The sequence below is a fragment of the Equus caballus genome, chromosome 8 (genome assembly GCF_041296265.1).
Source record: "Equus caballus isolate H_3958 breed thoroughbred chromosome 8, TB-T2T, whole genome shotgun sequence".
In the NCBI taxonomy this organism is placed as follows: domain Eukaryota; kingdom Metazoa; phylum Chordata; class Mammalia; order Perissodactyla; family Equidae; genus Equus; species Equus caballus.
The window spans coordinates 7,171,058-7,193,449 of NC_091691.1; the positions used below are offsets into that span (position 1 = coordinate 7,171,058).

Genomic DNA, 22,392 nt, shown 5'->3' on the forward strand with positions numbered 1-22,392 from the left:
CACACCAGGCCTTCCCTCTTGTCCGGTCACAGCCTCCCATGGCTGTGTCCGTCAGGCAACTTCTCAGGGTCAAAGACAAAGGCAAGAGTTGCTGAGTTTTCTCTTTAACGACCATTGGAAAAAATTCTGGTTTGAGTTCCCCCAACTCTCTTCTCTCTCTTTATTTGGGGACTTTGGGTTTTCTGAAGGCACAACAACTATGACCTTGTACCATTGGGCTTCGATTCAGACCTCAGTGTGTTTCTGGCATCTGCCTACCCCAGGTCAGCAGTGGCCTCCACGCCGCCCTGTGAGTCTGCAGGAGACTGGGAAGCACTGGTGAGGGAGGCCGCCACCCACCAGTGCACGTGGCCAGAAGTGCCCGTGACTTGTGGGTTTGGGGCTTCCTCAAACCACATCCCTCTGAGGGCTGTTTGGGGAACTACCACTCAGAGAGACCCTGACCTCTTCCTCCGGAAGATTCTCTAGGAGTCTTGGGGTTTCTTGAGCTGGTGATTACTCTCCTGTTCAGCTCGCTCTCTTCATTCCAGGCAGCACGTGGTCCATTTTTGTCCCTAAACCTACTGTTTTAATCTCAACGGAAGTTGGTTCTGTATTTTTACCAGAGGGTAATACTCAAGCTTTTTATTTACACACTTGTAATCAAAATGCAATACCATAAACTTACTGGTGAGACTCCTGAACTCAGTCTGTTTTCTTCTCTTAGTAAAATCCAGCCCCTTTCTCCTCTTCATTCTTTCCACCACTTTAGCTTAAACTGTCTTCAAATTCTCCACCCTCTTCACTGTTTCCTGTCTTCACCCTCCTTGACATCCACAGAAACCGAAACACTGAATTTCAGTTTTAGCTTCGGCTTCTGGATGTGCCCACTATGCTGTTTAAATCCAACCACAGTTGTGCTGAATGCAGCGTTTGCCAGGTAGAGCTGCCATCCTGGGTGGGAAGGTAAAATGCAGGGGTCTCTCCCCTTTGGCAGTCACTGGATAGCTGACCTGCTTAGAACTGTCCAGCGGCCGGGGAGGAAGGAGATGGTCTGGCTGCTCTGTGGCAGGGAGGTCCTTAGTTCAAGGCAGGAAGAAGGTGAATGAAGGCAGCAACCCTTGCTTTTAAGGACTCAGAGGGAGGGGGACTTTCTTTAGGTTTTGTTTGGTGACGTGCACGCGGAAAAAATTCAAGCAGTATGAAAGTTTGGACCACGAAAAGCAAAGCTCCCTCCTCCCACCCCTGATCCTCGTTTTCTCCCTGGAGAGATTCTCCATCCTGAGCGCACAAATACACATCCACTCTGTTCTGTTCCTGCCTGTTTCCCACTTAGTGTATTTTGGCACCTGTTTCAGAATAGCCCATATGGGTCTACTTTATTCTTCTGAACAACCACATAGCATTTCCTTGTCTTGGATGTACTGTCATTTAACAGTCTCCTATTTATAAACACGGGTTGTTTTTAACATTTTATGAAAAATGCTGTGATAAGTATCTCTGTGTGTGTGTGTGTCCTTATTCATTAGCTCAGATCCGTATGTATATGGGATAAATTCCAAAGAGAGAAATGGCTGTGTCAGATGGTAGATGTCTTAAAAATCCTAAGATACATTCCAGAAAAGACTTCCAATTTCACCTCCTATCAACAGTGGATTTCCCCTGCACACTTGGCCAGTATACGGTCTCTTCCTTCTTACCTGTTTACCAATCTGAAAGGTGAAAGTGATGGATTTTTCAGTTGGTTTGAACTAATTTAAGTGAGATTGAGCATCTTCATGGGCCAGTTTCTCTTCTGGTACAAGGCTACAGTTCTGATTCTAGGGTTAGGAACTCTTGTAAATCAGATGAAAAACATGGGGCAAAGTCCTCAGAAAAATGTCCACCTTATACAACCCCCTCAGCTCCTAAGTGTTTCATGGATTTAGGATTAAAAGCCCCACTTTAGGGTCAATACTGTCTTTATTACCAGATCAGGACAAGGGTTTGACATTTTTGTTTACCAAAGGAAGGCATGGGGTAATAACAGGCCGAGAAAAACTTTTCTGATTCCTCCTTTATATCTGTCTTAGTTACACTGCTTTTTGGCTCCAGTTCCCTGAGAGACGCGACTGTCGTTCAGACGTGTAGTTCAAGCAGTGTTGGCTGAGAGTTCACAGCTCTAAGGACCAGTAAATGTGAAGACTGATAAAGCTCCAACTTCATTTAAATAGCACACAGGGCTTGAGTGGGCTGCCTGTCTCTGTTGGCAGGTCATTCTGCAGCTGGGCCAAGAAGTAAGGGACCCGCTGGCAGTCTCCAAGGTGCCTGAAACACCTTCAGAATTCCACTGGAGGCTTTAACCTCTTGGAGACGGACCCTCTGAGGCTTCCTTTGGAGCCCTGCTCAGTTCCCTGAGCAGGTGAACAGCCCGCTTGGCCGGGGGAGGCAGTGCTCCCAAGGACCGAACTTTCTCTGCTGCCACGTCTGAGGCCTCAGACTGCCCTTAGCACTGCTGGGGGCACCCTCTCCATAGTGAGCAAGACACGCCACTCAGCAAGGAGCCCGAATGTTGCCAGGCCTGTTTTTCAGTCTGGCAGTTTCCATGTGGTAACTTGGAATGTGCCAGGCCCAACTAGGGCTCCTGGGGGGTCCCGCAGAAATTTCCTTCCTCCTCCCCGTTGACAAGGCCTCAGACCAATCACTGACCGTCCTGGGGGCCCATTCCTCCTCTAAAATAAAGGAGTTGGATGACGGTAGAGGTTCTCTGGCTTAGTTAGCCTCAGGATTAGTTCACCTGAAATTTATCCGGAGGCCCATACAGCCAGCCAGTAACCTGGCGCTGGTCTGACTGCAGTTGGAATGGGGGCCGAGAGCCCTTGCTGCCCTGGCCCCCATCCTTGCTTCCAAGACTCACTGGTCCCCACCTGCTGCCTGTAGGCCTTCGGCTGCTTCCTCAGTGGCCCTCGTGGGGTGCTACTTACGCCTCCCTCAAGGCCCTCTAACCCTTTGGCCAGTTTCAGGATCCCCTCAGGGTCAGGAGGGGCTTCCTCCAGCCTCCTGGGCCCGCAGCGCACGCTGCCTACGGTGCTTCCTGGGACTCTGGCGTTCTCAGCAGCTGCCAGCCAAGGCCTGGAAGGCAGGGGAGCTCGCACCACTGAGGCCGACCTGGACCACTGAGGCCGACCTGGACCAGTGAGGGGAGGATCTGGCAGACACATCCCCCCTCCTTCCTTGTCTCCTCCGGACTCTGCCGAGGTGCAGGGGATTCTCCAGGGCCACTTCCTGCCCAAGCAACTGCAGGTTTCCTGGAACCCACCATTTTGAACTCACGATCCTTCCTTCCCCACTTCTTTTCCTCTCTTGAAGCTCTGGGCTCTCCCCTCCCCAGCGCCCCACCGTTTACACCAATCTCTCAGCAGCAGGGTGTGGGGCGCTGCGGTGGGAGGAGTACCCCTACTTGTCAGAGGGGACCGAGTTTTGAGCTCGTCACGCTAAATCAGCTACCACAGTACAACACGAGTCCCAGGGCCGCTGCGAATTCTCACCCGGCCCAGAGGACGCGGCCAGGAGCCCGCACTCGGCCATCTCCCTCCTCTCTCAGCCTCGCTTCTCCAGACCCTGGAGGCGAGCGCCCAACTGCGCCTGCGCTGTGCGGGGCCCGGCACGTGCTGCGCCCTGCACATGCGCCCTGGGAGCACCCTGAGCCGGCCGACGTGCCCCGGCTGCGGGCTCCGCGCCCCGCGCCGGGGTGGGGGCAGCGCGGGGAGCCGCCGTGCGTGTGCGAGGCGGGCTGGGGGGTCGCGTGTCGGGTCCCAGCGGCTCCAGTGCAGACGGCCAGCGAGGGCCGGCGGGGGCAGCGGGCTCGGAGGTCTGGCATCCTAGGGCCAGCGAGAGGCCCTGGGGCTCCGCCGGCCTGCCCACGCCCCAAGCGGAAAAGTAGGGAATTTTTTTTTTCTTGGCGGCTGCGTGTTAACAGCCTGAACGAGGATAAAGGCTTTTCCCCCAGTTGTTTTCCAGCTTTTTTGGGTTGCTACAGAAAACTTTTTGTATAGATGATTTTGTGGTCTGATGATTTATATCTGCAAGATTAGCGGACCTGGAAAGGAAGCTGCGTATTTTACGTTTTAAAACAGCCATGTCCAGGTCGTTTTCCTTGAAGGTCCAGCCTGTCGGTCTCTCTCGGGACCTGGGGCCTCTTGAGTTTCACAACCTTAGCCCATTGTCTTCCGGTTTGTCCTTGGCTTGGTTTATGGTGTTTCTTGAAATGTAAACATTTTTAGGTTTTTGGGTTTCCTATCATGCTTAGGAGCCCCCCCCCCCATTTTGTTAAAATGTTTTTTAATTTTTTGTGTCAAGCTCCACTCCCTGTGAAATATATTTTAGTATAAGCGGTAAGGCAGGAGTCAAGCTTTGGGTTTTTTTCCAGATGGAAATTCTCTGATGCGGCCCCGTTTATTAAATGAACCACCCGTCATTTATATTCCCGTCTGTTTGGTTTTGGACCTGCTCGGTTTGAGATGCCGTTTAGACACGGAGGCATCCTGTTACAGGTTGGGCGGGCGATTCCTCTCCGAATTTTGGGCCTCATCTGCATCTAGGTATATCAGTCTCCCTGTTTTCTTTTTAAAATATTTTTTCAGGCTATTAGAATTTATTCTCTCCCGTGAAATTTAAAATCATGTTATCCAGTTCTCTCCCATTCCTGCCAAAAAAACCCACTTCCATTGGGATTTAAATTGTAATTTCATTAAATTTAGATGTAAGCTATGAGAGGGTTGACATTTTTATAATCTTAAATCTCCCCAGACGACGCGAAATGGTTTTCCATTTGCTCGACTTCTTTCAGATCCTCAAGATTTTACAGTTTCTTCATACGGGTTCTATAACTTTCTCGTTTAATTTATTCCTAAGTGTTTTATGGGTTTTGTCACTATTGTGAATGGGATTTTTTCCCATCTATATTCCTGATTATTAATATAGAGAAAAGCAAATTATTTAATAAAATTAATTTTCTATATGTGAACTTTGGTAGTTTTAAAAATAAACCTTTTATAGATATAATGTGTAAATTTGCCAGTTATTCCAATTTAATTTGTCCTTTTGCTTTCGCCAAAACCTCTGAAACAATGTTGAATAATTATTTGGGTCTTGTTTCTGATGGAAACCCACAGGTTAGAGTGGAGTGGGGTATTGACTTTGGTTTTGGTGAGTGTCCTTTACAGTGTGGCGTTTCCTTCTGTTTTTGTTTTTGTTTTTTTTTAAACTTGGGGCTCCTGAGACGGACCTGTGGCTGCCGGTCTTGTCTAAGTTGAGCACCGGGGGGCGCCAGCTGCTCAGAATGAAATGTGTGTTCTGAGCCGGGACTCCCACTGTCAAATGCCTTTTCAGCATCTATTGATAAAACCATATAGGGGTTTTCTCCTGGTGTTTAACAATTATTTTTATTAGACATTGGGTAGCTGCAAAAGAATACGGCATTGATAAAATATTTATAAGGTAAGAATATGCCATGTACGTCTATCACCTGGTTTAAGAAAAAGCATGATTATTTCATGAATCCCTGTGTGCACCTCCTGGGTCCTCTCCCCTTTCCTCTTTGCTCAGTGGTAGCATCATCCTGAATTCTGTGTTCATCTTTTCATACTTTTTGTTTGTTTGGTGAGGAAGATTCGCCTTGAGCTGACATCCATTGCCAACCTTCCTCTTTTTTTCTTTGCTTGAGGAAGATTAGCTCTGAGCTAACATCTGTGCCAGTCTTCCTCCACTTCGTATGTGGGGTGCCTCCCCAGCACGGCTGATGAGTGGAGCAGGTCCTTGCCAGGGATCTGAATCCACACACCTGGGGCTGCTCAAAGCACAGTTGGAACTTTAACCACTCAGCCACAGGTTCGGCCTCATGTTCTTTTTGTACTTTACCACCTTGGTTTGTATTCCTAAATAATTGTTTTGTTTTGTGTGTTTTTGAACTTATGTAAGCAGAACATTGTGTGTAATGTTAATTAAATTATTTAATTTTTAATTGATTTAATGTCAGCCAGTTTGCTTTTTCAATATTATGTTCCAGAAATTTATCCATGTTGTTGGATGTAGCTGTAATTTATCCATCTTCATTCCTGAATAGTATTCAGCATAGAAGTACACCTACAATGGAACATATCGCAATTTTTTGTTGATGTCTCTGTGACTGGCGTTTGGCTTGTTTCTAGTTTTTTGCTATTACAGCATATCTGTGGACATTTTTTTTTTAATTGAGTTATTGATAGGTTACAATCTTGTGAAATTTCAATTGTACATTAATGTTTGTCAGTCATGTTTTAGGTGCACCACTTCACCCTTTGTGCCCACCCCCCACCCCACCTTTCCCCTGGTATCCACTAAACTGTTCTTAGTCCATAATTTTAAATTCCTCATATGAGTGGAGACATACACAGATTATCTTTCTCTCGCTGGCTTATTTCACTTAACATAATTCTCTCAAGGTGCATCCATGTTATTGCAAATGGAATGATTTTGTTCTGTTTTGCAGCTGAGTAGTATTCCATTGTATATATGTACCACATCTTCTTTATCCATTCGTCTGTTGATGGGCACTTAGGTTGCTTCCACGTCTTGGCTATTGTAAACAGTGCTGCAATAAACATTGGGGTGCACAGGACTTTTGGGATTGCTGACTTCAGGCTCTTTGGATAGATACCCAGTAGTGGGATGGCTGGATCGTATGGTAGTTCTATTTTTAATTTTTTGAGGAATCTCCACACTGTTTTCCATAGTGGCTGCACCAGTTTGCATTCCCACCAGCAGTGTATGAGGGTTCCTTTTTCTCCGCAACCTCGCCAACATTTGTTGCTATTAGTTTTAGATATTTTTGTCATTCTAACGGGTGTAAGGTGATATCTTAGTGTAGTTTTGATTTGCATTTCCCTGATGATCAGCGATGATGAGCATCTTTTCATGTGCCTATTGGCCATCCGTATATCTTCTTTGGAGAAATGTCTGTTCATGTCTCCAGCCCATTTTTTGATTGGGTTGTTTGAAGTTTTGTTGTTGAGTTGCGAGAGTTCTTTATATATTATGGATATTAAGCCTTTGTCAGATATATGACTTGCAAATATTTTTTCCCAGTTAGTGGGTTGTTTTTTTGTTTCAATCCTGTTTTCATTTGCCTTGAAGAAGCCCTTTAATCTGATGAAGTCCCATTTGTTTATTCTTTCTATTGTTTCCCTTCTCTGAGAAGGCATGGTGTCCAAAAAGATCCTTTTAATACTGATGTCAAAGAGTGTACTGCCTACGTTTTCTTCCAGAAGCCTTATGGTAACAGGTCTCACCTTTAGGTCTTTAATCAATTTTGAGTTTATTTTGGTGAATGGTGAAAAAGAATGGTCAATTTTCATTCTTTTTCATGTGGCTTTCCAGTTTTCCCAGCACCATTTGTTGAAAAGACTTTCTTTTCTCCATTGTATGCCCTCAGCTCCTTTGTCAAAGATAAGCTGTCCATAGATGTGTGGTTTTATTTCTGGGCTTTCAATTCTGTTCCATTGATCTGTGCACCTGTTTTTGTACCAGTACCATGCTGTTTTGATTACTGTAGCTTTGTAGTATGTTTTGAAGTCAGGGATTGTGATGCCTCCCGTTTTGTTCTTTTTTCTCAGGATTGCTTTAGAAATTCGGGGTCTTTTGTTGCCCCATAGGAATTTTAGGATTCTTTGTTCTAATTCTGTAAAGAATGTCATTGGGATTCTGATTGGGATGGCGTTGAATCTGTAGATTGCTTTAGGTAGAATGGACATTTTAACTATGTTTATTCTTCCAATCCATGTACATGGAATGTCTTTCCATCTCCTTATGTCGTCATCCAATTCTGTCAGAAAGTCCTTGTAGTTTTCATTATATAGGTCCTTCACTTCCTTAGTTAAGTTTACCCCAAGGTATTTTATTCTTTTTGTTACGATTGTGAATGGTATTGTATTCTTGAGTTCTTTTTCTGTTGGTTCATTACTGGAGTATAGAAATGCTACTGATTTATGCAAATTGATTTTATACCCTGCAACTTTGCTGTAGTTGTTGATTACTTCTAACAGTTTTCCAATGGATTCTTTGGGGTTTTCTATATATAAGATCATGTCGTCTGCAAACAGCGAGAGTTTCACTTCTTCCCTCCCTATTTGGATTCCTTTTATTCCTTTTTCTTGCCTGATTGCTCTGGCCAGGACCTCCAGTACTATGTTAAATAAGAGTGATGATAGAGGGCATCCTTGTCTCGTTCCTGTTTTCAGGGGGATGGGGTTCAGTTTTTGCCCATTGAGTATGATGTTGGCTATGGGTTTGTCGTATATGGCCTTTATTATGTTGAGGTAGTTTCCTTCTATGCCCATTTTGTTCAGAGTTTTTATCATAAATGGCTGTTGGATCTTGTCAAATGCCTTCTCTGCATCTATTGAGATGATCATGTGGTTTTTATTCTTCAGTTTGTTGATGTGGTGTATCATGTTGATTGATTTGCGGATGTTGAACCATCCCTGTGTCCCTGGTATGAATCCCACCTGATCCTGATGTATGATTCTTTTGATGAATTGCTGAATTCTGGTTGCCAAAATTTTGTTTAGAATTTTTGCATCTATGTTCATCAGTGATATTGGCCTGTAGTTCTCTTTTCTCGTGGTGTCCTTGTCAGGCTTGGGTATCAGCGTAATGTTGGCCTCATAGAATGTGTTAGGAAGTGTTCCATCCTCCCTAATTTTTTGGAATAGCTTGAAAAGGATAGGTATTAAATCTTCTCTGAAAGTTTGGTAGAATTCCCCAGGAAAGCCATCTGGTCCTGGGGTTTTATTCTTTGGGATGTTTTTGATTGCTGTTTCAATCTCTTTCCTTGTGATTGGTCTGTTCAAATTGTCTGCCTCTTCTTGAGTGAGCTTTGGGAGATTGTAGGAGTCCAAGAATTTATCCATTTCCTCTAGGTTATCCATTCTGTTGGCATATAGTTTTTTGTAGTATTCTCTTATAATCTGTTGTATTTCTGTAGAGTCTGTTGTTATTTCTCCTCGCTCATTTCTGATTTTATTTGAGCTTTCTCCCTTTTTTTCTTTGTAAGTCTGGCTAGTGGTTTGTCAATTTTATTTATCTTCTCAAAAAACCAGCTCTTTGTCTCATTGATCCTTTCTACTGCCTTTTTCGTTTCAATAGTATTTTTTTCTGCTCTGATTTTTATTATTTCTCTCCTTCTGCTGACTTTGGGCTTCATTTGTTCTTTTTTCTCTAGTTCAGTTAGGTGTGCTTTAAGGTTGCTTATTTGGGATTTTTCTTGTTTGTTAAGATGTGCCTGTATTGCGATGAATTTTCCTCTTAATACAGCTTTTGCTGTATCCCATATGAGTTGGTATGGCATGCTATCATTTTCATTTGTTTCCAGGTATTTTTTTATTTCTTCTTTAATTTCTTCCATGATCCATTGCTTGTTCAGTAGTGTGTCGTTTAGTCTCCACATCTTTGTGCCTTTCTCAGCTTTTTTCTTGTAATTAATTTCTAGCCTTATAGCACTATGATCTGAGAAGATGCTTGTTATTATTTCAATTTTTTTAAATTTGTAGAGGCTTGCCTTGTTTCCCAACATATGGTCTATCCTAGAGAATGTTCCATGTGTACTTGAGAAGAATGTGTATTCAGCTCTTTCAGGGTGGAGTGATCTATACATGTCTATTAAGTCCAATTGTTTTAGTTTTTCATTTAGCTCCACTATTTCCTTGTTGATTTTCTGTCTGTATGATCTGTCCATTGATGTGAGTGGGGTGTTGAAGTCCCCTACTGTTATTGTGTTGTTTTTAACATCTTCCTTTAGGTCTGTTAATAGTTTCTTTGTGAATCTTGGTGCTCCTGTGTTGGGTGCATAGATATTTATAAGCGTTATTTCTTCTTGATGAAGTGTCCCTTTGATCATTATATATTGTCCCTCTGTGTCTCTCTTTACCTGTCTTATTTTGAAATCCACTTGGTCTGATATGAGAATTGCAACACCTGCCTTTTTTTCCTTGCTATTTGCTTAAAGTATTGTCCTCCACCCCTTCACCCTGAGTCTGTGTTTGTCCTTGGGGCTGAGGTGTGTTTCCTGGAGGCAACAAATTGTTGGATCTTGTTCTTTAATCTATTTTGCCACTCTGTGTCTTTTTATTGGAGAGTTCAATCTGTTTACATTGAGAGTGATTATTGATGCATGTGGACTTAATGCTGTCAATCTGTCACTCATTATCTTGTTTTCCTGTGTTTCTTTTCCTGTGTGCTTTAGACTACCCATTTAATACTGCAATTTCTTATGCTGGGTTTCTTAGATTTTTCCTTATTTATGACTTGTGACTCTGTTCTGTACTTTTTTTTAGTGTCTACCTTGAAGTTTGTATTTAGAATCTCGTGTATAATATAGTCTATTCTCTGGTGGTCTCTTACTTACTTGACCAATACTGATTTAGACCCTTTGCTCTTCCCCTCCTAAATAATTATTTTCATTTTTTATTCCAACTTGTCTTATTCATTTGTAGTTAGAGTGCTAAGATCGTCCTTGTTTTGGTAGTTTCCTTACCTTTACCCTAATGCTATAATTGAATATTTGCTATCCTGTTCTGGTTGTATCCATCGGTCTCCCTAGTTTGTGGATTGTGTCCCCTTTCTCCCTTTTTTCTTTTTTCAAGTATGAGAGCCTTCTTGAGGATTTCTTGTAACGGAGGGCTTTTAGTTACAAATTCCCTTAACTTTTGTTTGTCTGGAAAAGATTTAATTTCTCCCTCATATCTGAAGGAAATTCTTGCTGGATAGAGTATTCTTGGCTGAAGGTTTTTATCCTTTAAAGCTTTGAATATATCACTCCATTCTCTCCTAGCTTGTAGGGTTTCTGTAGAGAAATCCGCTGACAGTCTGATAGGGGCTCCTTTATAGGTTATTCTCTTTTTTTTCCTTACTTCCCTGAGTATTCTCTCCTTATCATTCCTATTTGCCAACTTTACTACTATGTGCCTTGGGGTAGCTCTTTTAACATTGACAAATCTAGGAGATCTAAAACCCTCCTCTACACACATTTCTCCATTGATCCCTAGATTTGGGAAGTTCTCTTCAATAATTTCGTTAAGCACACTTTCTGCTCCATTTTCCTTTTCCATATTCTTGGGAATTCCTATGATCCTTATGTTCTTACTCCTCATTGAATCCATTATCTCTCGGAGATTTTCCTCATTTTTTTAAATTCTTAATTCTCTTTCTTCCTCTGTCTGGCGCCATTCAGCCTGTCTGTCCTCGATTATGCTAATTTTCTCCTCTATGTTGTCTACATGGGCATTCAGGGAATCCGTATTCTGTTTTATCTGGTCCATTGTGTTTTTCATCTCAAGTAATTCTGTTTGATTCTTCTTTATGATTTCAATCTCTTTTGTGAAGTAACTCCAGAACTCGGCTTGTTTCTCTATCTTTCTCTCTACCTCATTGAGTTTTTTGATTATAGCTGCTCTGAATTCATTATCACTTAGTTTACCTAATTCCAAGTCCTCAGGACTTAATTCTGTGTTTTTATTGTTTTCCTTCTGGTCTGGGGCTTTTATAAATTGCTGGATGGTAGAGGAGTGGTTTTTTCTCATGGTGGTAGAATTCAGTTGCAGTTACAGCCTGTCGCCATAAGATGGGGGTCGAGAGCGGCGTGTTATGAGCTCTCCGCCTTGGGGCAAGATGGCTGAGCCCACTGGCTTCGCTGGGGGGGAGGGGCTGTTACACGTGCCGGTCTGGGTTCAGATCAGTTCTGTTCTCTGATCTCCCAAGGCCCTTCATTCATGGGGTCCCCGCAGACAGAAGCTTTCCCCCCGTCAGCGGGTCTCCACCGAATCAGCGGCAGGAGTCCTGGATGATCCCCCAGTCGCGCGGCCCCTCCCCCGCTCCTTCCCGACCCCCGCCGCAGCAATCGCAGACTCTAGGGGACGGAGCGATGTTCTCTCCTACCGTTCCAGCGCCTCCGAAGGTGTAAGCAAGGTTTATGATCTCCGCCTTCTTGGTATTGTAGGTCTCTAACGAGCTGGCATTATTTTTGTTCTCTGAAATTCAGTTCTTCCAATCTTTTGTTGTATTTTGGAGGGGAGAGAATCCCGGGTCAGCTCACTCTGCCATTTTGCTCCGCCCCCTCCATATCTGTGGACATTCTTGTTCATGTCTCCTGTTGCCTGCACAGTCCTTGGAGTAGACTGGCTGAGTCAAAGGTCATGCCCATGTCAACTTTACTGGGTAATGCCAAATTGTTTTCAGAAGCAGTTGTATCAGTTTACATGCCTATTGGCATGAAGTGCTTCATTTCTCTACCTCCTTGCCTATGCTTGATATTGCTAGACTTGAAATTTTTTGCCAGTCTGACAGGTAGTGTGGTGGAATCTCACTGTGGTTTGATTTGCATTTCCCTGATTTCTAATGCAGTCGAGCACCATTTCATGTCTGTGGACCATTTGGATTTCTTCTTTGATAAAGTATTTCCTCAAGAATTTTGCCCATTTTTCTATTATTTTGTCTTCTTGTTATTGATTTGTATTTTTGTATATTCTAGATACAAATTCCTTGTAGTCATCTGTGTTGCAAATTTTTTCCACTCTCTGGCATACTTTTTTTGCTCTCTTTTTATAGAGTCTTTTGATGAGTAGAAGTTCTTAATTTTAGTGGAGACCAATTTATCAATCTTTTCTCTTTTATTGTTTGTACTTCTTGTAATTTGTTTAAGAAATCCTTTCCTACCCTGAGGTCATCAAGATATTTTCTATCATCTTCTACAGCCTTTATCGTTTTCTCTTTCACACGTAGATCTTTTAATCCACCTGGAATTGACTTGTGTCTGGTGTGAGGTAGACCTCCAATTCTGTCCTTCCTCCTGACTGTCCCCACACCTCTCACTGAAAAGTCTTACCTGTCCCCATTAATCTACAGTGCGACTTCTTTCATACATCATATATTAATATAGGTATGAATCTGCTTCTGGATTTTTATTCAGTTACATTTGTCTGTTGTCTCTCTCCCTGTGCCAATACCGCACTCATTTAATTATTGCAGTTTTACAATACGTTTTGATATCTCATAGAGCCAGTCCTATCAATTTTTCTGCTTCAAGAGTGTCTTGACTATTCTTGGTCCTTTGCATGTCCATATAAATGTTAGAATCATTTTATCAAGCTCCATGAGAAAACCAGGAGGGGTTTCTTTGGAATTGATTGTATGTCATCAGTTTGAAAAAGCTGATATCTTTATAAGTCTTCCAAACCATGAAGATGATATCAGTCTCCATTAATTTAGATCTTTCTTTAGTCTCTCTCATAAAAGTATCATAATTTTTCCTTTAGAGGTCTTGCATGTCCTTTGTTAGATGTATCCTAGGTACTTGATGATTTTTGATGCTGTTGTAAATGATATTTTTGAAACTTCATTTTCTGAGTTTGTTGCTAGTGTATAAAAATGTAGTTGATTTTTATATATCGGTTATTCTAATTTATCTTTAGATTCTTTTGGATTTTCTAAGATATGTCATCTGTGAGCAATGATAATTTTGCCAATTCGCATACCTCAGATATTTTTCTTGTCTTATGGCATTGGCTGGGACTGCCAGTCCGATGTTGAATGTAAAAGGTGAAAACAGGTATATTTTTTGTTTTCTATCTCACAGGGAAAGGTTTTTAAAAAATCATTTTTTTAGACATCATTAAATCAGATTAAGGAAGTTCCTTTCTACTCCTGTTTTTAAGCCTTTTTTTTTCCTTTTAAATATCATGGATGCATGTTGGATTTTATCTGAAGTGTTTTCTGCGTCCATTCAGATGGCTAGGTAGTGTTATCCTTTAATTTGTTAATGTGCTGAATCACATTGGTTAGTTTTCTTGTTTTTAGAGTAAACTAACCTTGAATTTCTGGAATGATTATAATTGTTTTTTCTTCTTCTTCTTCTCTCCAAAGCCCCCCCAGTACATAGTTGTATATTCTAGTTGTAGGTCCTTCTGGCTCTGCTACGTGGGACACCACCTCAGCATGGCCTGATGAATGGTGCTAGGTCCACGCCCAGGATTCAAACCAGTGAAACCCTGGACTGTTGAACACAGCACATGAACCCAACCACTCAGCCATGGGGCTGGCCCTCTATAATTTTTCTCTGTTGCTAGATTTGTTAATATTTGTTTTGAGTTGTACACTAGTTTGTAATTTTCCTCTCTCATACTGTCCTTTATACAAGCCTCAAGAACCAAGCTGGGGAGTATTTCCTCTACTCTTGGGGTAGTTTCTGTAAGGTTAGTTATCCCTTGGTCAGCTGTGTCTGGAGTTTTGTGTGTATAGAGATTTTTAACTAATTTTTAAAAAATGGTTATACTACTATTCAGGTTTTTCTAATTTTTGAGTCAGTTTTAAGTTATATTTTTCTAGAATTTTATCTCAGTTTTCAAAGTTATTGTCACAGAGTTGTTCATGATAGCCTGATTTTACAATATCTCTAGCATCTCTGCTTATGTCCTCTTTTCATCCTGAATATTATTTTTTAGGTTCATCCATTTCCTCCCTTCTTCCTTCCCTCTTTTTGTCTTAAAGTAAAGTTTGTCAATTTTAGTTTTTCTAAGAATCAACCTTGGCTTTCTTGGTCCTCTCTGTTATGTTTGTTTTCTCTTTCATTAATTTCTGATCTTTATTTCCTGTCTTTGAGTTTATCTGGATGTCTATGTTCTTACTCAAACTGGATGTTTAGCTCATTATTTGAGCTTTTAATGCTATAAATTTCCCTCTAAGTACTGCTTTACCTGTATCCTATAAGTTTTAATATATAGTGTTTTAGTTAACTGTATTTTCTGATGTCTGTTTTCTTCTTTGATCCATGAGTTATTTAAACATATATTTCTTAATGTTCCAACATGGGTTTTTTTCCCTTCTATTTTTGTTATTGATTTTGAACTGTCTTCATTGTGATCTGTATCCAGTCCTTTGGAATTTGCTGAGGCTTTATGACTGGTGCAAATATATGGTTAATATTCATAAATGTCCCATGTGCATTTCAGAAATATGTATTCTGCAGTTATGTGTAATGCCCTGTATGTTCCCATTACACCAAGTTTGTTAATTCTGTTGTTCGAAACCTTGTGAAATTTTTTTGTCTGAGCTCTCATTACTGGGAGACATGTTAAAATCTTCCATTATGATTGTGGATTTATCTATTTCTCTTTGTGATTGTGTCCATTTTACTTTATTTTGAGATGTTATTAGGTGCATAAGAGTTTTAGAACTTTATGAATTTTACCTTTTATCATTATAAAGTGACTTTTTATTTCTAGGAGTTGGCATCTAGTAATTTTTTTTTTGCCTAAAATCTATCTTATCTGTATTTTTATGTTTTAGGTTTATTCTTGTAAATAGCATATAGCTTGATTTTGTTTTTATTCCACATATTTTTTGTTCTTACCTGAAGCATTTAACTTAAATTTTGTATAATTATCAATGCCTTGATCATTGACTCATTTCTATCCTCTTTTTTTCTTTTCTTTTCTTTCTTCTTCTTCTTCTTCTTCTTTTTTTTTTGCTGAGGAAGATTCACCCTGAGCTAATATCTGTGCCAGTCTTCTTCTATTTTGTATGTGGGTTGTTTGCCACAGCATGGCTGACAAGTGGTGTAGGTCCATGCCCAGGATCCAAACCCATGAACCCATGCTGCTGAAGCAGAGCACGCAGAACTTAACCACTACACTGTGGGTTTGGCCCCTTATTTTGTAATTTTTATTCCACCTTATCTGTGTTCCTTTTTCCTCTCCTTTCCTGCCTTCTTTTAGATTGATTGAAATTTTCTCCCCCACATACAATGTTTTTCCTCTGTTTTGGAAATTGAGTATTCCTATTCCTTTAGTGATTACTCCATACATTTTACATAACAGTTAACTCACCGAAGTCTAACTCCACAAGATACTTAACATTGTTTTAATAAGTTTTTGTTAATAGCTTTATTTTCCTTTGGTTCCTGAAAGATATTTTTGCTGGGAATACTAACATTTTCTCCTCTACTTTGGAGCTATCACTCTCAGTCTAATCCATGCTCTTTGAAGGTAACCCCCCCCCCCCCCCCCCCCCGCCGGCTGCTTAAGATTTTGTTGCTTTAATGGTCTTGCAATTTCACTATATTGTTTTTATCTGTGTATGCCTTTTTATTTACCCTGATTAGGATTTGTTGGAATTGACTGTGTATTGGTGTTTCTTAAGAGTTCTCGGAAATTTTTCAGCCATTAACTCTTCAAAGATTGCCTCTGCTCCATTTGGATTAGACACATGTGGGACGTCCTCACTTTATCCTCTGTGTCTCTTAGCTTCTCTGTTATATTTTTCACCTCTTTGCGTTTCTGTGTTGCATTCTGGATACTTTCTTCAGATCTCACTTCCTTGTCACTAATACTCTCTTCAGGTGTGTAATCTGTTACAAAATTATTCTTTTTATTGATTTTTTTTTCAATTTCTGCAAGCTCTTTAGTATTTTTTTGAATACTCTTTACTCATTTTCAAGCCATCCTTCTGTTTCTAGAAATATATTAAACAGGCTTATTTTATATTCTGTGTGTGATAATTTCACTATATGGAGGAGTTTTATGTCTGGTTCTGCTGTTATTTCTCTTGGCCCTTGCTCATGGGCCATCTTGTGTGTTGTGTTTCCTTGTGCATTTAGAGATGTTATACTGTGAGCTGCTCATTTTCCTTGCAGCTTTGCATCTGGGGTCCCATACAGCCTGGAATGAGGGGGGTGGGGGCTCCAGAGAGGATTTGTTTGCTTCTCTGGTGTGATTGGGGACGTTGCCAGTTCGGGACCATGCTGTAGTCTCTGCTAGAGGTTTTATTGGACCATTCAGGTAGCATGTGTTTAAGCTGCAAAACCAAACCAAGTGAGGTCTGCTCCCGATTACAGATCCTTAGGGGAATTTTTCCAGCTCTGCTTAGGACTAATCTTTAAGACAAGCAATTTTCCTTGTATTTTATCTTGGATTCACGATTATATTGAAGATACAGCCCTTTGGGGACCCAGCTTTATGGGGGACATCTCCTATGAGATACTCTACCTTGGGAGGGTCATTTGAGGCAGGGAAACTTACAGTTAGGTCACTGGGCAAGTGAATGGCTGTGAGGGAAAAGCAGACTTCAGAGCCTCTCTTACCTCTCCAGGTTTCCAGACCCACTGACTCTGTGGCCTGAGTATTCCTTCTCTTCCTCCAGCTCATGGATGCATTTAAGATGTTTTAAAATTTCATCCAGCATGTCTGCTTTCCCACAGAGGAGGATTATCCGGGCACCTGGTCTACCATGTTGCCAGGAAGAGAAGTCCTCCTTCAACTGGTTGATGCATCAATGATTTACCGTGAAAAGCTTCCTGACATTGACCCATTCTTGCATTTCTGTGGTAACCCAACTCGGGCATGGGTTTACCAACTTGGGGTGTCACTCTTTTGTATCTGGCTGTATTCTGTTTGCTGTTGTCATATTTGGATTTATGAAAATTCTATTCTGGAGACTGAACTATGTATTTCTTATATTTTAGTGCTGTCTTTGTCAGGTTTTGTTGTTGAAGTTATGCTGGCTAGCTTCCAAAGAAGAGTAAGTTAAATAGCATTGGGATCATCTCTGGTTCTGTTGTTCTGTGTTACAGGTTGAAATTTTTCTCTCTGGTGTCCTCTGCTCTCCATGCTGTGCCCCAGCCCTGGAGACGATGGAACCTCAGCCCTGCCCCCGCAACCCCACCCAGTCTGTTAGGAGCACCAACTTGGACTCTAGGGTTTGGGGGAAGCAGGAGTTTCCTGGGCCCCTCAGTTCAGCCCTTCCCAGTTCCACCCCTCAGCCCCCCTCACAACTTGATGCTGCAGCCACACTCCCAGCTGCCCCAGGGGTGTCCCCCTGAGCGTTTGTTCTGGCTAGGCTTCCTGGCCTGGAATCCATTCCTTGAGCACCTACTGTGTGCAGGCACAGGGGCTGCTACCATGTATCAGACAGACAAGGTCCCTACTCTCACGAAGCTCACAGTCCACTGGGCGTGAGGGAGACAGAGAGTCAACAAATGGGTAAAATACATGGTACGACAGATGATGCCAGAGTGTGGGGGAGAACCAGGAAGCCGTGTGCTGGTAGCATGTTTGGGTATCTGCGGTCAAGTCCACATTGTTCCCTGCCCTGTCTCGTTCTTCTTTTTAAGAATTGCCTTAGCTATTTTTTGTGCAATTACTCTCCCATTAAATTTCACAATCAACTTGTCAAGTTTCTGAAAAAGTATTGGTAGGATTTTGATTTGGATCATGTTGAGTTGTAGATTTGGGAAGAAACCACATGAGAGAGTTTGGCCCACCTGTGAAGATGGTGTTTTTCCTTTGAACTCAGGTCTTCTCTATCACTCAGTAAAGTTTGAACGTTTTATGATAAAGGTCTTTACATCTTTTTGTCAGATGTATTCCGAGGCGCCTTCCAGCCTATGCTGCAGAACCTTTTTTTCTGTTACATTTGCTCTTCAGTGATGGCTGGTGTACAGACCACTGAGTATAGGCTGATCTTGTGTTGTGCTGGTCAGAATGGTCTTTCTAGAACACGTGTCGCATGTCACTCTCTGTTCAGAGCTCTGGCTGGCTCCATTCCAGGCTCCTCCATCTCTCATTTTGCCTCGGCAGACTGGCCTTCATCACCTCTGGGCTTTGCCCATCCAGCCCATCCTCTCCCCTGGCAGGCCTCTCCCCCATTCCCCCCCTGGGTCAGGTCCATCCTGGGGTTGCCTTGCCCCCCGCTATCTAGTGAGAGGTGCCCCTCCAGCTCTTCTGCCAGGACTCACCAGGGCCTGCCTCCCCACACATGGGACAGCAAGGCCCTGGGAAGGAAGGAGTTGTGTGGGGCCAGCCTTGGGTCCCATGGTGCTGGGGTGTCAGGGCAGATGGCTAGAGCCTGGCTCTGCTGCCCCTGTGGCACCCTGCCGGACCCATCCTCTCACCTGGAAGTGCTGGCAGTGGGAAGAGGACCCAGTGGGCCGGAGCAGCTGCTCTTGGCCAGGGCCTGGGAGCTAGTGATTCTAGTTGCTTGGCAACAGAAGCAGCCCAGGTCACCACTGTCAAGCAGCCTTGGAACTCAGCAAGGTTGAGTGGTGGGTGTTCCCTTGTGGAGGGTGGTGGGTGCCTTGGCTCGGCCCCAGACAAAGCTGTGACCCCTCCCCTAGGTGCTGTCTTGGCCCTCTGCAGCCTTCCTGGCCCCACCCCCTCGCACCAGGTCTTCCAGCACCAGGTCTTCCACCCGCCACCCTCCATCCAGACCAACCTCCTTCTGCCTGCCTGGTGCTGAGCAGGATGAAGCCCCAGGCTCCTCCCCCATCTCACCTTGTGGGCTGTCACCTGTGCTCCTGCGTCGGCCCTGCTCCACCCAGCCACAGACTCAGGGACAGGGCCGAGGAAAACTCCAAATCCAAGGTTTTTATTACCGGTCAGCAGGTGCTCGCTCACAAACAGTGTTGAGAAGAGGTACATTTCACAGCGCTGCTGCAGGCCCGCCCGGGGTGAGGGGCACCCCGCCCACCCTGACTCCTGAGTGGGCACGCTAAGGCATGTCATACATTGATGTTTTCACTTCTGTTTTTTTATAAAAACAAAACCAGTCCTGGAGTAGAAAGAAAAAACCCTGTGATGAATTTTCAGGACCAAACTGAAGTGGGAAGGGTTGGAGTGAGGGTTCTGGGAGGCTGAGACGGTGGTCACAATGGCCCAGTCTCCCCACCACTGGCAGAAGCCATTGGAAGGGGGTTCAAGGAGAGGGGAGGACACAGCTGACAGGAGGACCAAACTCAGACAGGAGTGCCCTGTCTTCATCATTTTTTCACTTTCATATACCATAGAAATTTAAGCAAAATAGCTATTTTATATATATTTATATATCATATATATAAATCAGGCGGATAAAGAGTTCAGGGGGCACTGAGACGGGCATCCCAGTGGCGCCTGAGGGTGGGGCGGGCTGCTGGGTCTCTGGTGGCCCAGGCGCCAGCCCAGGCTGAGCTGAGGGTTTGTTCTTATTGCTGATGTAGGGCCTGGTTCTGGGCCGGGAGCACCTGCAGGCCCTGCCCCCAGCCCTTCCTGGCCTCTTTGGGGCCAGGGAGCGCCCCGCATGGCCCAGGCAAGCCAAGGGGCTGTTGCCCTCAGATCCACCTGGAGGCCCCTCAGCTCCCCCAGCCCCACGGAGGGAGGGGCTGCAGCCCAGAGACAGCTGACTTGTGCTCTTCTGGGAAGGGCTCTCCAGTTCCCTTCTCTCTGGGCCCCTGGGCTCTGGGGGGCGGCCTTGCTATGTTGCGCTACAAAATGCTCCCGACTCAAGGGGGCCTTCCTGATGTCTTAAAAAGAAGGGGCTCTTGCCAGGACATTTTTGTGGCAAGAAAGCACACTTAGAAAGTTGTCTGCTAAGTGCCGTACTAAAAATATTTACTAAACATCTTGGCTGAAAAGAAATGGAGATTGTTTTTCTAAAAAAGTCAAAAGTGGCTCCCTAGGAGGGGCCAGTTCCTCCCTGGGGGGGCTGGTGACTGGGGCGGCCCAGGGCCGGGCCAGCCTGCCTGAGTTGGGGTGACTGGGAGCTGGGTCCCTATGGGGCCCAAATCCAGAAAGAAGGGGTGCCGGAGACCTGGGGCACCTGGGCTGGAGCGAACCCGGGGCACCAGTTCCTCCTTCAAGGTGGGCACTCCAAAACAGTGTTATAAAAAAAAGAGGAAAAGAAAACGGTGTGGGGGTGGGGGGGCGGTGAGTACTAAATTGAGCGCATTAAAGAAAAGGTGGCCCGGGCCGTGCGGGCGCCTGTATTTGGGGGGTGGGGGTGGGGGGGTATGTGTTGGGGGGGTAGTGCTCAGAAGATGTTGGGGCACATGTGCCAGTCCTGCCGCTCCTTGGCCTCCCAGTAGCCGCCCTTGTAGATGCAGGCCATCTCCCCGGTGTGCGGGTCCACTCTCTTCTCGAACCACAGCGGCATGTACACGTCCGTCTCCTTCTCTGCTGGGTGGGCACGGTGGGCGGGTGGGCGGCAGCCTCCTCCCCGGCCCCCGGAACTCACTGCCCCTCTTCAGGAGGCGCCCCCAGCACCCCGCCTCCTCTCCCGCTGGCCCCCCTCCGCGCCCCCGCCCTCCCCCTGGCCCCCGCCCGGCCTCACCGTCCTCGGAGCCGCAGCCCCGCGCGCAGGCCTCCAGCCGCCGGCGCCGCGACGCGCGCTGCTTCTCCTCCAGCCGCTGCTTCTCCGTGTTGGCCTCGTCCCAGTGCCCCTTCTCCATCAGCCGCTGGTCGGGCCGCAGGCGGCTGTCGGTGGGCGCCACGCCCTCCTCGTGCTCGTTGAGGGTCAGGGCCAGCTCCGAGAAGTAGTACATGTTCTCGGCGTTCTCCCTGCGGCGGCCGCGGCGTGAGCGGTCCCCGCCGTCCCGCGCCGCCCCCGCCCCGCCCCGCCCGGCTCGCCCCCCGCGGTGACCCGCGCGCCCAGCGGCTCGAGCCCGCTTCGTTCTTTCCTCCCCGCGCCTCGCACGCTCGCTCCACTGACCTGCGTCTGTTTTGCTGCATTATACCCCTCTGGGAATTTGCCCATTTCGTCCAATTTCTCAGCGTAAAGTCATTTCGTAATATCCTCATTATTACTGCTTTAATGTGTGACACAGCAACGTCCCCTTTCGCATGTGTGATGCTGGTTCTGTGGCTTCTCTCCATTCCGACAGTCACGTCGGAGGTTCGTCTGTTTTCTCCATTGGTTGAGGATGAAAATTTGTTGATCCTATTTTAGGCTTTTCTGCTTTATTTTGTTTTCATATTCTTCCTTCTACTTTATTGGAGTCTATTTTGCTGTTCTTTTTCTAACTTCTTGAGATGGATGCTTGGCTCGTGGGTTTTCAGCGCTTCCTCTTTCTAACGTGTGCATTTTAGCGCTGACAAACGTTCACTCCCAGTACCGCCCCCCACCCCCGATTCTGGTATGTATTTCTCTCCTGATCACGCAGTTATATTTTCTAATTTCCATTACATCGCCTTTGCTCTATGGACTAGTTGGAAGTATAGTTCTTAAGTTTATACACATATGGGGAGTTTTCTAGTCATCCGTATTTCTAGTATAATTGCCTTGGAATCAGACAATATACTTGGTATAATTTCAGTCCTTTGAAATTTGCTTTGTGGACCAGGATGCGGTCAGTGTCTGCAAACGACCCGTGTGTAATGAAGAGACTGTCTCCAGTTCCTAGTGCGTGTTCCGCACGGTCCAGTGGGTTCTACTGTTCAAACTTATCCTCTTGATGTTTTCCTTCCGCTATCCATCACTAAGAGAGGTACGGTAAAATTTCCCACTTAGGTTGGAAATGGATCCATTTCTCCTTATGTTTCTCCCAGCCTTTTGCTGTGCGTATCTGGGGCTATGTTATTAGGTGCAGGGTGCATTCGGATG

General features: G+C 44.6%; 1 protein-coding gene across 13 annotated transcripts in view; it reads right to left on the reverse strand.

The window, feature by feature from the left end:
* Positions 1 to 19,391: 19,391 nt before the first annotated feature.
* Positions 19,392 to 22,392, reverse strand: part of OSBP2 (oxysterol binding protein 2) — a 181,056-nt gene continuing 178,055 nt past the window's right edge. For 11 of the 13 annotated variants that reach the window (XM_070276204.1, XM_023646840.2, XM_070276210.1 and 8 more), the window contains 2 exons: positions 21,124 to 21,350; positions 19,392 to 20,966 (listed from right to left, as the gene is read on the reverse strand). In XM_070276204.1, coding sequence (XP_070132305.1) covers positions 20,824 to 20,966; positions 21,124 to 21,350 — 370 coding nt within the window. In that variant the 3' untranslated portion in view covers positions 19,392 to 20,823. Of the gene's footprint in view, positions 20,970 to 21,123; positions 21,351 to 22,392 lie in introns of all 13 variants that reach the window. The other 2 variants (XM_070276203.1, XM_070276205.1) reach the window with 1 other exon arrangement.